The 17,442-nt window shown below is 41.6% G+C and overlaps 2 protein-coding genes across 2 annotated transcripts; both read right to left on the bottom strand.

The window, feature by feature from the left end:
- Window positions 1-527: 527 nt before the first annotated feature.
- Window positions 528-8,617, bottom strand: smc2 (structural maintenance of chromosomes 2). Its single transcript, XM_062388830.1, has 25 exons — window positions 8,323-8,617; window positions 7,979-8,128; window positions 7,773-7,895; window positions 7,643-7,681; window positions 7,434-7,544; window positions 7,296-7,340; window positions 6,964-7,197; window positions 6,619-6,768; window positions 6,250-6,483; window positions 5,827-5,986; window positions 5,592-5,709; window positions 5,074-5,212; window positions 4,859-4,978; window positions 4,560-4,764; window positions 4,232-4,367; window positions 3,768-3,892; window positions 3,482-3,675; window positions 3,219-3,362; window positions 2,983-3,057; window positions 2,619-2,738; window positions 2,280-2,480; window positions 2,076-2,192; window positions 1,469-1,629; window positions 1,209-1,356; window positions 528-1,112 (listed from the first exon to the last, which is right to left on the bottom strand). The coding sequence occupies exons 1-25, from the start codon at window positions 8,488-8,490 to the stop codon at window positions 927-929; spliced, it is 3,603 nt and encodes a 1,200-aa protein (XP_062244814.1). The 5' UTR covers window positions 8,491-8,617; the 3' UTR covers window positions 528-926.
- Window positions 8,618-9,618: 1,001 nt separating this feature from the next.
- Window positions 9,619-12,295, bottom strand: exoc1l (exocyst complex component 1 like). The gene is made up of 3 exons (XM_062388558.1): window positions 11,952-12,295; window positions 11,438-11,616; window positions 9,619-10,818 (listed from the first exon to the last, which is right to left on the bottom strand). The coding sequence occupies exons 1-3, from the start codon at window positions 12,070-12,072 to the stop codon at window positions 10,549-10,551; spliced, it is 570 nt and encodes a 189-aa protein (XP_062244542.1). The 5' UTR covers window positions 12,073-12,295; the 3' UTR covers window positions 9,619-10,548.
- Window positions 12,296-17,442: the final 5,147 nt, after the last annotated feature.

Below are 17,442 nucleotides of genomic sequence, written 5' to 3'. Positions count from 1 at the left end.
ATGCTAATTTCCTAATTTTCAAAGAAGCTACTGGAGGATCTCAGGCAGGGACCAGCTTCACCAGGGGTTAGGAGATCACAGATTTAAGGCAGGAGCCAATATGACAATTTAAGACTTTAAAAAACAAGCCGTATAATCTTGAATTAAATTGTTAAATTCACATCTAACCAGAGAAGGACAGCATGGAAAGTGTTTTGTATTAGTTGTAATCTTTATATATTCCGTATAACCTGCAAAGATAGCATCAATATATATTGATAAATATTTTTCATAATTGTCAAAAAGACTGATTACTGATAAGCTATACTCTGAGGTCAAAACCTTAATCACTGAATTTAACCTTTGCTTACACTTCCCATTAAGATTTAGAATGTGATATTCACAAATGTAGGAAATACATTATACTATGGTGTGCTGTTCCTTGTGCTGCCACTAGTGGGCAGCAGGGTCATGCATTCTAAAATCAAATATGGATTTTAGTATGCAAAGAATAATGGAAACAAACCAAATCAATACTGAGAAACATCAACATTTGAGATTTGCTTTATTAACTAAAAAAATGGTCACATATACAATTGATCAGGAAGAGCATAGACACAGGTTTGACAAGAGACAGGACAGAGAAAAACATTTACAGTTAAAAGGTTTGAAATACACAAAAATGTGAATCGCTCCACACAACAAACAGCTGAAGAAAGAGAGAACATGGCATGAAACAGAAACACAGCCTGAGGGTCTTCACAAGACAACTGTTGTATAAATGACAGAACTCTTAAAAGTATTATGAGTGATTACTATCCACAGAGCAAACCTGAGTATACACATATCAGTTAATAACAAATACCACATTTTCTTATATTACGTGATATTGCTTCAGGAAAATATTAAATGTGAATGTGTCCCGTTCTATTGCTCCTTTATAATAATTAGCTGATGAGCTGTTTGATCCTCTTGTCTCTCTGACGAGCCTTGTCCAGGCCCTTCTGGGGGAAGCTTGGGTCATTCTGGCTGAGCGCCGTCCGCGACACTGCGGACATGCCGTCCACAAACTTGGTCTTAAACAGGACGTTGGCGTTGGTGAACATGCCGTCTTTCAGGGACACCACCACAAACTGGAGGGAGAGATCAAATGCATGTTGGACATGATGTTTGCAAAGAAAAACTTGAATCTAAATAATACATATATGCACCAATCGGTTTGAACTGACCTGTGAGTGTCTAAAATGTGTGCGCAGCATCTGTCCAATGTTCTGTGTGTGGGAGAGATCCAGAGCCGCGTCCACCTCGTCCAAGATGTAGATTGGGGCGGGTTTGAACAACAGCATGGCCAGAATGAGAGACAAGGCCACCAGGGATCTGAAAACACAAGCACGAGCAGGTTGGTGGAGACAGAGAAACCTCTCAGAACTTAATACATTTCAGCAACAAATGCATCACACTTGATGAGCATATAAGTGGTTTTGCTGACCTTTGCCCTCCACTGAGCTCAGTGAGGTTCTCCTTCCAGGTGTTGCCCAAGGCCACCTTGAACTCCAGCCCCTCCAACACACCACAGCCCTGAGGGGCAGCCAGCTTAGCAGTGGCCCCCGGCAGCAGGGTGGAGAAAATGGCCCCAAAGTCCTTGTTTACCTGCAGAGAGAGAGAGGAGCGTCACAAATTAAGCAAAGGTAGAATATTTAGTGAGGTGGGACAATATCCAAAAACAATATTTAAACCACATCATCAGTAACATTGTTCAGTTGTCAATTTGATCGCTATTGTTAGTGCTGAAGCCTTCAGTAAAGATCAGCACATGAAGAAATGTGCAAAAATAAGAATAGGGACATAGAGGCTACAATTTATGTTATCAAAGGATTAATAGTCATTATGTAAATACAATAAAAACCTCAAAGATTTGACACATCCAGAGATGTTAGAAGAAACTTGTGATATAAATTCCATTGTAGAACCTCCTGATCAAGTTGACTGTCTCATTGTGTGCACATATTAAATTGTCACATTAGTCAATGATGGTTCTAAAAGAGACAAACGTAAATAGTAGAAAAATAAATGAAATTGTTAAAAAGGTAGACGACCTTCTGCCATGCCACGTTGAGAGCCTCGTTCTTCTTCTGGTCCAGCTCCTCGATGGTCTGCAGGATTTTTGCTTTATCGTTCTCCACGATCCTTTTCTTCTTCATCAGGTCGTTGTACTGCAGACAGACGAGGGAACTGTTAGACAGAACCCTGGGGGACATGTTGTTTTTGCATTTTGTATTTCACCGACTCTTTGTCCTCACCCTCTCCTCCGCCTCGTTCAGCATGTTCATGGCCCTCTTGTTGATGTTCCTCTCCAGCTTGCTGGTCGTCTCCTCCAGCTTCTTCAGCCGCTGACCCGCCTCCCGGGGGTTGTTGAGCTTAAAGTCATAGGAGGTGTTTGGCTGACCGAAGAAGTGGCGCTCGGATTGGATCCAGTCGTGTTCCTCCAGCATCCGAGACACCTGGTGGAGGAGGAAGAGACAAAGGGAAGCAGAAACATTAAAGAGACCGACATCATAGTAAATAAGAATATAAATATATGAATATATATATTTATACACACTATACTATTGTAGAGGCAAATGAATGTCGGTGTTTACCTTTTCAGCAGCGTCATGGCTGTCTTTGCGGTGTTTATTGATGTTGTGCTCCAGCTCCTTTATCTTCAGCTGGAATTCATTGTTCTGCTCCCTCATCTTGTTTGCCTCAGTGCTTTTCCCCTGGAGCATTCAAATGGACAAATGTAAGAATTGACTTCAATTAATAACACAGTCAACATATTTAAGTGCAAGCAGTGGAATTATCGATCACTACACAACTGGAAGTGAAATGAGGTCCTCTTACAGTGAGATTTGTGAAGTGCTCTAAAATTCATTTCATGATGTTATTCTTAAAACTCTTCTACTGAAAACCTTCTTGAGGAGATTTAAAAACCAAAGTATTGAAGTAAAAAACTATATTTACCCTGAGCTCCTTGTCCTGAGCCATGATCACCTCCTTCTGCTTGGCCAGATCCTCCTGAGCTTTACGCACATCCTCCTACATCCCCAGAGAAAATTAGGATTAGTGAGGGAAAATGAGAAAGGAGTCTTTTCTAGACATATAAACGCCACTAAGCAGGAAAATACAAAAAGTATCTGAACCTTTAGAGCTATGAAATTATTTCATATACACAAACATGTTCAAGATGACACAATTACCTTGTTCTGGGTTACAGTGCAGGCCATGCTGTCTATCTGCTCCTGGATGGCCTTCATGGCTTCATCGACAGCCTGAATCTGCTGCTCATAACCGGCCTGTTCCCTCCGCAGCTCCTCCAGCTCCAGGGCCACAGCATCAGACTCCTGAGATTAACAAGAAAAGAAAAAACATTCAATACATTTTTCAGATGCAGATTTCGGTCTAATAAAAAACGTTACTTGAAAAGGATGATTGTGAAGAACTGTGTGTGTGGCCGGTGTACCTGCTGCTTCTCCTTCAGTTTCTTGTTGAAGACATCAGCTTTGCCTTTGGCAGCATTGAGTTTCTGCTGAGCCGCTTTCAGCTCCTTCTCCCTCTCTGCCTCAGCATTTTTCATCTTGCTCTCCAACACTTTGTACTTTTCCTCCGCCCGCTTCTGCACATCCTTGGTGACTCGCAGGGTCTCCTCGCTCTCCTCTGGAGCAGACAACCACACCACAGTCAGCATGCGTTTCTACAGTATAGACGTGACTTTAAATCTATTTGTGTGAATCCAGGTGCGTTCTGACCGATGGCTTTGCGCAGCCTCTCCAGCTCCTCTTGTTGCTGGTGGAAGGAGCTCTGCTGTAGCTTGGCCTGCAGAATCTGTTCCTCCTCCATCTTCAGCTCATGCTGCTGCTTCAGCTGACGATACCTGGAGGGAGCGAATGTGGCGAATCGAAGAGTCAGGGTTAGGTCGGGGGGAAATGTGGTCATGAAAGCTAAGAAACACCGAGATAGGTGGATTTCAAAGCATGTCGTCGGGCAGAGTAGTGAAGGACAGCAGTGGATTTATCTTGTGAATACAATTAGTTGTGAGGGTCTAATTCAAGCATCACAATAAAAAAATGTAGAATTGATAATTTGCATCAGAATTATAGTCCGACTGACACACAACGTAGTATTGCTATTTTAATATCTTAAATAAAAAAAATATATAATATATCTCACAACAAGAAATTTTGATATATTTCACGTGTTTGGATCTTCATACTTTTCAGCAGTGCCCTTAAGGCTGGCCAGTTGTCGCTCAATATCGTGCAGCTGGGCCTCCTTCTCCTTCAAGTTGTCCTGAACCTCCTTCAGCTCCTGCAGACTGGTCAGAACTGATGCCGACTGGGAGCGAGCGCCTGGACGAGAAAAACAGGGGAATACATTTGAATCCTTTTGTGTGGGAATTGAGATGATTTAACCACAGGCAGATAAGTTAAAACTGAAATTGATACAATAAACTCAGCTTTAAGCATCTTCTGGTTCAAAATGAATCTCGTCTTTAGTGTTTTCTTTCTCAAATGCACTATGTTCATCCTCTTCGCTCTCACCTCCACTCAGAGTTCCCTGTGGGTCGAAGATGTCCCCTCCGAGAGTGACAGTCTTGGTCATCACCTGCCTGTCGAAAGCCACTCTCTTGGCGTTGTCCAGGGTGTCACACACCAGCGTGGAGCCAAAGACGTACTCCATGGCCTTACGCAGGTCCGATTCATAGCCCACCAGGGACAGAGCCGTGTGGACATTCTCTTTTCCAACCTGAGGAGAGAGAAGGGACAGAAAAGAATGTGTCATGATTAAACATCAAACAAACACTACTTTCCAAACCAGGGGGCGGGTTGAGATCTCTCACCAGGCTCTTGGCGCTGCTGACCACTCGGTCGTGGAGAGTCTTGGCTGAGATCTTGTTCAGGGGAATGATGGTGTACCTCCGCTGCAGCTCTCCCTTCTCCAGCAGCTTTTTACCGGTCACCTGAAAAAAGACACCAACATCACCAAGTTACAATATAAACAACTAAATGTGGTGACAACAGAAGGACATGCACACCGACAGTGACTCTGGATTACCTCTGTGTCGACTACGATGTTATAGAGACGTCCTCCTGCCACCACCTCCAGTGCGGTTGCATAAGAGAGGTCGCGGACTGTGATCAGGTTGGCCAGCAGCCCCTTGACTTTGCTGTGGTCCCAGTCGCGCTCTGGGTCCCTACGAGAAAAACAAACAATGCATGAAACACTTGGAGAATATCTGTTAGGATTTCTCTTATTACTATAAACCAATTAGCAGATGATGGTTTACGAGGGGAAAAAATTGGTTCACACAAAAATCTCAGATTCGACCAAATCCAACAATTAGCTTAAAGAATCAGTTAAAGTCAGTAAAGACCCGTCCAGATCGCTTAGCTCTAACTGACTTATTACACCAATTAATTTGATTACTCTTATGTGCACTTTAGGACACATGTTTTTATTGACCTGTGAGTGTGCAGTGCAGTTAGCTAAAATAAAGTGGGTTGTTGTTATTCGGAGCATTACAAAGTATGAGGATATTCAGAATATATTGTAATATTAAAGCAATAAAGTACCTGTAGTCAAAGCGCAAATTGGGGAATCTGGACACGAGGCGTTCATAGGTCTCTTTGAGTTTAGAGACTTCTCTGTACACCTGTCGTCTTGTGTCCAGCAGACTTTCCTCCTTCCCATCTGCAGACAGACAGACACACCCCCCCATTTTTTTACACAGGACATTTTCAGAAAGGGAAGGAAATATAAAGTAATTGTTTGTACAGAGAAAAACACACACGTAAGCAAGCAAAGTACCTTCATAGTTGAGTTTAGAAAGCTCGGCCTCAAGTTTCTCCCTGTTACTTCTCACAGCCTTTAAACTGTCCTGGTCCTTCTTGTAGCCACCGTCCATCTTTTTCACTTCTGCCTGTTTGGTCTTCAGCTCAGCCTCGGCATGTTTCAGTGTCATCTGGGCCTGGACAGATAGAAGGACAACAGAGACAAAGATGAACAAACCGTACTTTGTTAATTACAAATGGACATTGCAGTGTTGCAGCACAACTTTGCATTTTACACCAAAACAAAAATGCAACTCAAGGATACATTCCGTTTAGAATGCAACCAGAATGTGGATGCAAGCTTTTCAGAGTAAAGTTTTAAAATGAAAACGAAAGGAATACAAACTAGTAATCTGAAACATCACATTCCAGGCAGATATTTTCAAGATGTCTTCCTCACCTGCTTGGCCTCAGTATCAGCCTTGCTCGTGTCATTTTTGCAAGTCATCATCTGCCCAGCCAGTGTGGCTTCCTCTCCGTCCTCATTGGTGGAGAGACCTGCAGACACAGCTTTGAAATGCTGCTCAGCGGCATCAAGAGCTGTGCTGTCCTTCTGTCCCTCCTCCTGGAGAGTGTGAAGCTGCTCCATCAATTTAGAAACCTCCTTTTCCTTTACCGTGTGCATCTTCTTGTCCTGAGGAAGAACAAGTGAGGTATAGTTGTAGTTTTGATACTGCCATCAAGTATTTGTTTTGACAAGAGATCACACAGGTCCAGCAGATAGCGTAATGCACTGTAGATAGATGAATTGGTAGCATGGTCCCGTTACCTCCTCCATACTCTTTACAAGCTCCGTCCTCTTCTTGACTTCATCTTTTAGATTCTGTTTTTTGAGGTCAAAGGCACTTTGGGCTTTGGCGTCCACCCGCTGCATGTCTGCAAGAGTTTCCTCCAAGGATTTTAAGACTCCATTCACCTCCTTCAGATGAGAATACACAGATTGGCTACAAAGCAATATGAACATTGATTCCACTACTTTGCATTAGATTGATTACAAACAGATATAACGCCCAGTGTGTTGAAAGCCGAAACAGTCATCCGGGGGGAATTATTCAAATTCTCAACAAACGTTTAACATCGAAGAATGATGTTATCCCCCTCTCCTCAAGCATACCTGGTCCTTTTTCCTCTGCAGCTCGTGAATCTGGGCCGACAGCTCCTGGACTTTGCTCTCATTCTCCGCCATGCTGGTTTGCATCAAGGCGATGTTGTCCTGCATCCCCTTCAGGTTCTCTGCCGACTTCAGCTTCGTCTCCTCTGCGCACACAAACAGCCAGGCCACATACAGCCGCGACAAGTGCTGGATCTCACGCATCAGCTTCTGATACTCCAGGTACGATGATCGTTCCTACAAAAGGGAGGACAGTTAAACAAAGGGGGAAATGATTGTCTACTAAAAGTGCAATGACGGATTGTTCTAAATGTGTGGTTTTGCAGTCAACCTACCTCTTGCAGTTTATGCATGGTTGGAGTAATTTCCTCATCCAAAATCTTAAAAGGCAAACAAAGAGAGGGTGTTGAATATTGGACATGTGACCGAATAAAGAAACAGCCATTTCAAATATGTACGAAAGTTTGACGTACGGTCTGGATCTCCTTCAGCTTGGCCTCCTTCTTCTCAATTGTTTTCTGAGCACTGATCTTCTTACATTCGTACATACGTGTTCCTGCTGCCTCCTCAATCATGGCAAGGATCTGAAAGAGTGCATCGTTATTGTAGGGGGAGAAAAAACAGCAACATCTGCACGAAAATGTTCTGATGCTGAAATACTGGATGTTTAGTTTTTTTTTACCTCTGGTGGCTTCATATTCAGAACTTTGGTGATCCTCCCCTAAAATATCAGAAACATCACATGATGTTAAATACTACAGAGGACCAAAGCCACATCTATGCAAACTGCTGAGGACACACGAGAGACTGACCTGCATGATGAGAAAGTGTGGATTGTTGACGTTGAGGCCGACGGAGCAGAACAAGTCCTGGACCCTGGTGTTGTTGGCATTAACTCCGTTGATGAGGTACTTGTTCCTCCCACCGATCACAACCTTGGAGCATGGAGCAGTTATGTTTAATACCGTGTCAATTACAGAGCACAGAACGAAAATGGTGTCCTTCTTTCTGTTCCAACCTGTCTGGTGATGGTGATCTCATCGTGGGTTTCGAACCCCAGAGGACTCTGGCTCTTGTTGGCGTTATCAAAGGTGATGGACACGGTGGCCTTGGTGATGCCACCCTGTCCGTTTTTGTACACCAGGTCCTGGAGGTTCGATGCTCGCACCTTTCGAGAGGAAACGTAATAAGGTGACACATGTTGAACAACCTTCCTGTTCAGTGTAACAGGAGCTCTGATCGCGACACAAGCTAACGTCGCTCCTACGTAGCTGGTTTACGATGAACACAAGGACTACATTTATATTCCAGTCCAACACAAGCTGTATACGTTTCAGGGTTAAGACCAGAAAGCACACTTACATGGGAGAGGTTGGTAATCCCCAAGAGAAAACATATCGAGTCCAGAATATTGGACTTGCCGCTTCCATTCAGTCCCGTGATGGCGTTGAACAGCGGGTCGAAGCCGTTGATCTCCGTCCTCTGGGCGTAGGACTTGAACCCTTCGAGGATAATCGACTTGATGTGCATCTCGAAGCTGGCCCCTGTGTGCCCGCAGGTCCCACAGGTAGAACACAGGACGTGTGGAGACTGAAGTGAAAAAGCGAGGCACCAGGTCACAGCCCACTGTTTACAACCGACCGCAGGGAACTTCTCTCCTCTCACTTGAATTTTGGCGGCATGCAAGGACCCGTGAGTCTGCCCTGTTTTAGCCTGATCCATAACTGATCCATAACTGAACATATGCGTATTAAATAACACATGAATCTACAGTTCAAGATCATGGGTAATATTCGGGATTTCATTTGTAATATACACCGCACGGAACACTGTTCCGTGTATGTGTACTTATTTTGGTCAGGCAAATCTTGACGCTACTTAATGGTCCTAATTTGCTTGTGGCGCGTTGTCGCCACCTATGGACGAAAAGCTGAAACAAATAGAAACTAAATACATTGAAATCATTGGAAATAAAAATAAAAATAAAGATTTATGAAGGTAAAATTTAAGAAAAAATATTAACAAAAGAATGCTACTTGATGAAAAAACGTTTTATATGATATTCAAAAATGTAGGAGTGACAGACAGTAAAATTGGCATTTTTAGAAAGATTTCTTGTAAACATGTCAACAAATCAATGTTTGAGCTCCCTACACTTAAACTTCTGGTCATGCGATTATATTTCAATTTTGATTATCACTTAGATTAAGTAGATACTCTGTTGTATGTTTACAGCGAGCATGTGTTGGGACATCGGCCCTCGGGGTTGAATGCACTTATTGTACGTCGCTTTGGATAAAAGCGTCAGCTAAATGAAATGTAATGTAATGTAATGTAATATTGGAGGATGACAACAGGTTTGCATGATCCGGTCTCTGAGAGAGAGGAGGGGCTACTTCTCCTACTTCTCCAGTATTGTTTTTTTTTAAGTTTTCAGTACCATATAGCCTCCTCGACTCGTATCTGTGGGACTCTTAACAGTTCTACAAGGTGTATGACAGTCCTGACAGATATTCCTCATTATTTTCTGACCAAATAGTCAGTTACAATACATTGGTTATAAAAATCTTATGAGATAATGTATATCAGAATTAGTAGTAGTATTATTACGATACTCACAGAGAGCTTCTCTTTATTTTGAATATGTTTGCAGGAAGAACTCTACCACATACATTTAGGTGAATACAACATTTTAAATGCAGGACTTTTACACTGAAGTGATTTTTCAAATGTTACTTCAGGGAAATGTCTTAATCCTTCTTACGCCACATTGGAAACATCTTAAGACTTATGTTCTCTGCTTTCATAAATGTGTTATAGGTCTTCAATGATTATAGCACATATAGCATACTGTCTATTAATAATTAAATGTTGAAGACATGGAACATAAAAAAGAAAAGAAAAAGTTTTGGGCACAACATATGTAGTGATAAACAATCTTTCATTTTCATATTATTTAATTTTGTCTTGTAAAATTTAAACTCTAGTGTGATAAACACAAAATTTACAAAAAACAACAACTATTCTACCTTTTTGTTAGACAATGTCGTTTGGATTTAAGGCATGAGCTCCTGCTGGAGATGGGGTCAAAGTAGGGCGACAAAGGAAAGATGCCATGTAACACAAGTAGGCCTCAGTGGAGGTGATCTAAAATATTCTCCATAACTAGTCACATATTTGACAATTTCTGCTCAGTTTGGAAATATCCAAAGACAAAGAAAGGCAGGGGATTCTAAATAGCTTTATTTCTTTTCCCTTTTTTGAAACTAATATTTTTACATTAATGCACAGAATAGAGAACTTTCAGGGATAGTTCATTAAAACATCACAAATTATCCTGTGAACAAATACCAAGCTGCTTGAAACTTGCATTTGTCATGAAGATAGAGTCAGCAGAATATGACTGCAAAATACATTTCATGGTAAATGACGCTTGTGCAACAGAAGCAACATTAAGACTACACTTAGGTCACACCTCCTACTCAAGACACGTTATATACAATAAATCTGCCACAGTTTTATTACGGACACACACACAATCTCAAACACACACACACACAAATACACACAGTCATTTTTTCCATTCCATTATGCATCGAGGGGCACGGGACACATGGACAGACACACCAGGTTGAATGCATAGAAGCAGATCTGTGTCAGAACAACACAGTCTCCTCGGTTGGAGTAGAAGGAGGTGGGCTTGATGTAGCTCCAGTCAAAGTTCCGAAGGTTCAGTGACATCTTACAGTGCTGATCGCTGAGCGCCACCAGGGCTCGCACAATGGCATATTTGGCTGAGCAGCTGACGGCCGTCACCGTCCGCACCTTGTCAAAGTGCAGCAGGAAACATGGGTCATCCTGGAACCAGAGGATGAGACAGAATGAGACAGCATGACGTAAACAAGATTACATTACATAACATGTCAACAAGATATGTTGCATATACCTTCTAGAACCAGAGCTAAGATCCCCAGATTGATAATTACAGTAGATACCAAACCAGTTAATATCAGAAGGGGGTGGTGAGAGTTGACAGTTATTTTGATTTATTTCAAATATTTTATTATAGTAAAAATGTTGATAAAAGCTTAAGAGAGTTTCTCCAGACACTAAAGGTTGTGACATAATATCATGGAATGCTGAAGAATCTGTGATTGTTCCCCGACTAAGAACATTACCATTTTTGAATAAGGTAATTTGGTTGAAAGCTTCAGATGATTCTATTAGACCTTAAGGTTAAGGTTGTTTTCGTTTTTGAAATTTAAAATGTAAAATACTCCAATTAATTATTGCTTGAGATAAAGTACACAGCTCCAAAGCAATTGTGACTATAAAGAAAAAAAAGGTGATTTTGAGATGATTTTACAGAAGGTGAATTATGAACACTGATGCTTTAGAATATTGAAAAATAACAAAATCTGAAATATTGTGATGTTAAACTTAAAAGTGAAAATCCTGATGAAATCTGTTTAACTACCACATCGGGGTCCCGTCCATCCACAAGAGTCAGGTCATGCAGGGACCAGACCTCAGTCCTCCTGTAGCTGTCCTGGATGCTGGAGCGTTTAGTGTCCGTCTTCTTGGAGCCGGTGTTAAGTGACGGCTCAGAGATCTGACACCGCACTATACACAACTGCACCACTTTGTTTTTTGCAACTGTGGAAAAATGAAGATACAACTTCTTTTTAAAAGAAAGTGAACCGGTGCAGTGCAGCACGAGGAAATTCATCTGCAATAAAAGTAAGCCCTATATCTAGACTTTACTCAATCAGTGTTTAATACAATAATTCATTCAATGAGCGTAATTAATTGTAACATTGTAAGCACTTGTTCTGAGAGCATCTTTGAAATATTTTAAATATCATAATCATTCTAATGTTTACTCAAGAGCAAGGCATAGGAGGAACCCAAGGCCTGGAATTGTGTTCAGTACCTAAACATATTTATTCCTTAAAAACTGCTTTCAATTTCCCAACAACAAAGCCATTTACCTGCAACACAAAGAAAATGTCGTCCCTGCGTCGGCTCCTCGATCTCGATGAACTCCACCAGTCTCTGTTTTGAAGGTCGGAATAAAACTCGCTGCATCTCCTCCCTCAGAAGAGACGACATCGTTGGTGAGAGGAAGGAAAAACAATAAAAGCCGTGGACAGTCGTGGGAAAAAGCCTTCACCTAAGCAGAAAAACAGTCAAAGAAGAAGTCCAACGAATAAAACAGTGACAAGGGATGAAGAAGAATCCAAGAGAGAAAAAAGAGAGAGAGTTGAGAAAGAGAGGATGAAGATCGAGGTCGAGGACGACAGTGGAATCTGGCAGCGGAGAGGAGGGAGGAGGCTTGCTCTGGTCAGACCGTGAGAAAATATATGGCTGTGTGTGAGGTGGGCTCTAGCTCCAATACACACACACACACACACACACACACACACACACACACACACACACACACACACACACACACACACACTCTGGTGCAGGCGAGTTTGATGCTCCAAGTTAATCTTTCATTACAGCACTGGCTTCCTTCATAGTCATACTAACTTCCCAAGTAGGAGAAGGGAAGAAATTAAAGGTCAATCGTTTCATCATTCTTCCCTTTTATTGCTTCAATTAAGATCCATTATGATGATGATCCTGATATTGACCCAAGTTTCCTGCAAATATGGATTTCACTCTCAGATTCGTGTTTACACGAGTCAAGTGTATCTGACACAAAGCAAAGATGGAGCCTTTAAAGTAGTTTGTATGTGGTCATGCTGTATGTTCCCTCGCAGCAGACACAGACCGTCTCTCTGATTCTTTCCGTGGCCTTTCTGTCTCTCGTCCACTCACTCACTCAGTCACTCACATGGAGACATTGATATATAATGTGGCACCCTGCCCAATGTTTGTCTGTGATTAAACGGTTGTTTTGTGGGAAAAGGATGTCCCACAGCACTCACAGCACGGTTTCCATTACCCTGTAGTAATTCAATCCCGGAGAACAGTTACAAGTGAGGTGAAGCACTTAAATGGAGGGATTTTTTTTAGCAGCACATAAAGGATTCAACACTTCTTTAGTGTTCGCGTCTCCACAAAGCAATTTGCTGGATGTACTGATAATCAGACAGAACATAGTATCACACTTTTGATCTGCTCCGGTGCATGAGAGGTGAAATCAAACAGCAAGGGACGACTTTTCCGTGAAAAATAAAAAATCAACTGACACCGGCGTGTTGATTTGATTTGTTTGCAGGAAGAAAAAGCAGTGCGGCTCCATTGCATTTGTCACATTTGTGAAAACAAAGAGGAGTCGCTCCGCAGCTAAGTGCTTTATTGTTGTAGTTGTTGATGATAGTTTGCTGGGTGTTCACTTGAGAGGCTTTTGGCCTCTGAGATGGAAAGATGAGCGGATGGGCAGGAAGTAGAGGGGGAAATATACAAGTGTTGAACCTCATGAATAACACATTAGGTTTAGTGTACTTACTTATCATAAACCTTAACCCCAATATGTCTGTCATGTGCCTCAGAAATATTATTATATGACGGAACAATGAGAGAAGAGTCGTTTTTGCAATATGTGGTGGGATGCACGAGATTTTAAGATGCAATATTTATATATTTGTATTTTTAAGAACATATGTAGTCATGAGTTATTTCCCCACTGACTTTGCAGTTTGCGAAAAACATGATTGGAAATAAAGTAATAGCAATTATTATAGTGTAGGAAGAAAATAGGGTTTGTAGGGATGTATGATTGAAGAGGGCAGAGAGAAGTGTGTAGCTGAAGACGAAAGCCAGAAGAGCTGGCAGCAAGGAGGAGAGGTAGCTCTGCTTAAATCTGGAAGGCAGGATGAATTAAAGGGAGACGGGGCAATGGGTGAACAAGATGCTGGAGAAGAGATTAAGGTAATTCAGCAGAAGAAAGAGCACTGAGAAAGCATAGGTGGCACATGTGGAAAGACAATATCAAAGTTTTCCACAGAGAAAAAAATGAGATGTTGAGTGGAATATGAGGGGGAAACTATGGTGAAGGCAGAGGAAAGTGGAGACTTGAGGGAAAAGCAGAAGCCCTGAAGAAACGAGAACAGAGAAGCTATTAACAATGACACCAGGGAGAGGAGTTAAAGACTATATAATACGGATTAGGCAAGATGGTTTGATGGGCGAGGAATTGATGCGATAAGAGAAGAAAATAATGGGTGTAGGGAAAAGAGGGGAAGAATCCTTAAAAAGCAGATAACGAATAATCCAAACAAACCGGAGGAGCAAGTGACGACAGAGAGGAGAGGGAAAGCGAGGGGGCAAACTGAGTTCACACAGAGGAAGGAGATTGAAGGAGGGGAAAAAGGAGGCAGAGACGCTGCAATCACAGGTATAATGAGTCCGAGCAGGAGGGAAGATTTAATGAGGCTGGCATAGTTACAACTTAAATAAACAAGCAGCGAGCCAATGAACACATTTGTTTATTGCACAGTAGGCCTAAGGCTGGAATTACAGCAACTCACTGGTGTTCTCATTAAATTTATTCAACAAAGCGGGTAACAGATTTTATAATGGTATATATGTACGACTCGGCGATGCGGCCAAAATTATTTAAGGAAACACATTTTCACTAACTATCAATAGTTATCATGATAAATATCTTAAGTCATGTTATTATTACTTTTGGGTTTATGGACAGATAACGACAACTAAATAAACAGCAATATATATACAATACTGAGGTAGAGTATTTATGTGTAACACCTCCTCTCTGTGCTTACACACTACATAAACATATCGGTTAATATAATTAACTTTTGTTATATTGCTATTGATGGAGTATTGACATTTGTATTACCCAGCCCTAATGGTATGTGCATATTTTGTGGTAATGTGGTATTTTTGTATTCTTATTGATGATGTCCTCTTTCTATCTTTCTTCAACTGGGCTTCCTCATTTCTATGTGTCACTCATGAGATCACCCTGCCTGTTGTACTACCCAGCTCCAGTGTTGTGCAAGTTCACACCTCTCATGAACTAGTTCACCATTTAAATTCTGAACTAGTTGATAGTTCAGTTCATTTCATAGTTTTAAGGTGGAAAGTGAGAATGAAAGACTTAACTTGTTAAAGAAAACCTTATCCGTCACAGCCCCTTGCCTTTACTGTGGGAATCTTTATCAGACAGTGTGTAAAAATCCCTCTCTGCTTTCTCTTGCCATCTGTATATGAGACCAAGAGCCGTTGTGTTGCAGGTATGGCCTGCCCCTTTAAGGAAAGGTTGTAGTGTGTGACGTAGTGCACCTGGGTATTGTGGGAAATACGCTAAAAGTGTGTGTATAATGAGAAGTGACGGAACACCTAGAGGTGATGCGAGTGTTGCTCCTGCTGTATAACCGAGAAAGAAAGTGTCCGCATTCCAAGTAAAGAAACATCTCCTTCTCCTTATTCACGGAGCGGTCCGGACGGCTGGTTACCGGCCAGACAGCGAGCCAAGGTAACCAGTGACAGGGGCGGCCCTGGTACAGGCGACATAGGAGACGTGAGACATGCAATGTAAAACAATACATTAACGTCACACCATCATCCTCTAACCCCGGGGACGCACCGGAGGTAGAAGCGCTGTCTCCTTTCCTCGCCATGTTAAATACTTGGCCTGTTCGCACCGGCAGCGTAGTGCCTGGAAGAACCGGGAAGCACCGCGACCACACAGACACAAGCACATAATCTCCTGTGTAGGTCAGTCACCTGTGAAGCATTGCATAATTTACCCCTGAAACAGCGCGGAGAAATGATGATGATGAATTTTAAATACAAAATAAACTTGAAGCCTGCTGCGCACACCTGCGCAGAATCCCACTGCGCACATCCTGCGCATAAGCCCAATGCGCACATCTGCGCAGAAGCCCATTGCGCAGGAATTATGCTCGCAGTTGTTGTTTTTTTTTAGGTGATTGACATAACGTACTAAAAACACAAAGAAGATGGACAGATTATCGTGTGCGTGTGTCCGTGTCACTTTATGCTGCTTTTGATAAACACTTCAGAGAAAACATTTTCTACTTTACTACATTTATTTGACAGCCTTACTAAAAAGTTACTATTATATTTATATTTAGCTTTTAGATACTGGATGATTTAACATACTTTAAAAAACTATTTTTAGAGAATAACCCAGTACTTTTCCAACCTTCTCTTCGGAGCCTTACAAGAATCACATTCTGCTGTGATGTCCTGAGGCTGCCCCCTGTTGGCTGCTGGGTTCGTATGCTGCTCTAGCAAGAAAACACTTGGGATACGTTGCTTGTTTGGTCTGCATATGTGTGCCATGAGGGATGGGTAACGTAGTGCGAAGTCAGGTTAGTTGGTTTAGGTTAGGCTACATCGAGGATTTAATTAAAAATTTGCTTGCAAATTAAGTGTTAGTATTGGTCTTTTAACTGTAGTGTATTGGAGAGCTTTCATTTTGCAGGCACTATGTGATTTATGTGTCTTGACAACATATCCTGTTATCCTATGAACAGTATAAATAGTTTTCATTAAATTTTAGATACCTCTACTATCTTAATGACCAGACTCCACTGTCACTTCTTTTTTTCTATGTCACCTTGTCGTAGATGTCATTTACTTTTTTATACATTCAACACTAACTAGCTAAGCATTTAAAAAATAAAACAGAGTAAATTCACATTTGTTATCAATATCCATACATCTTGATATTGTTTCTAGCGGGATAAATATTATGTATTATTTATTCATGTATTTCTGACATCTTCATTTTACTTTACTCTTTTAAAAAAAGAATATGGTTGCTAAGTGGGCAAAGTAAATGAACATATAATTTCATTACCCCTCATTAAAAGGGCCTTAAGGTCACAGCACCACAATACAACTTTTTACAGCAGTTAATAATCTATTAATCTGTATTTATATTTGGCCAAATATAATACTGTTACTTCTGTCTTCCATTCACCTTATCCTTAAAATATCTGTATTGTCAATATCTCCATTCGAACATTCTTCCTTACAGTGACAGGTTTGTAGTAGTTCTGGTGGCTGGACTTTCATCTTGTTGCAGTGAACCTTTTCTTGACCTATTTTGACCTTTTATCATTCTTATGCGACTCTGTTTCACTGTTTTGCGCGCTACTGGATACCTGCGTCTCCCTCTGGATCACCCGAGTATCCATCCATCCATCCATCTCTTATATAAAGTCGGGGGAACCTCGACACTGTGGCAGAAACGTCACTACATGTAGGGCTTGTGATTGGATGGCGATTAAAAAGGGGGAAACCCCTTTGCCATCAGGCAAGGCCACCATCCCCCTGCTCTGCACCAGTCTACCCATGGCCTCCATCCAATGTCACACTGACCTGCATGTTCCCCCTTAAAATAAGATGATGGGTGATTCAAATGCATGTTGATGTGAAGCTGAACATATCCAATGTAGTATTGTAAATGCGAGCGTGAATCAAATACGCGACAAAAAAAAACAAGAACGTGTCCACGTATCATCTTCG

The sequence above is a fragment of the Platichthys flesus genome, chromosome 5, assembly GCF_949316205.1.
Source record: "Platichthys flesus chromosome 5, fPlaFle2.1, whole genome shotgun sequence".
NCBI classification, from domain to species: domain Eukaryota; kingdom Metazoa; phylum Chordata; class Actinopteri; order Pleuronectiformes; family Pleuronectidae; genus Platichthys; species Platichthys flesus.
This window is presented reverse-complemented; position numbering and strand designations above follow the sequence as displayed.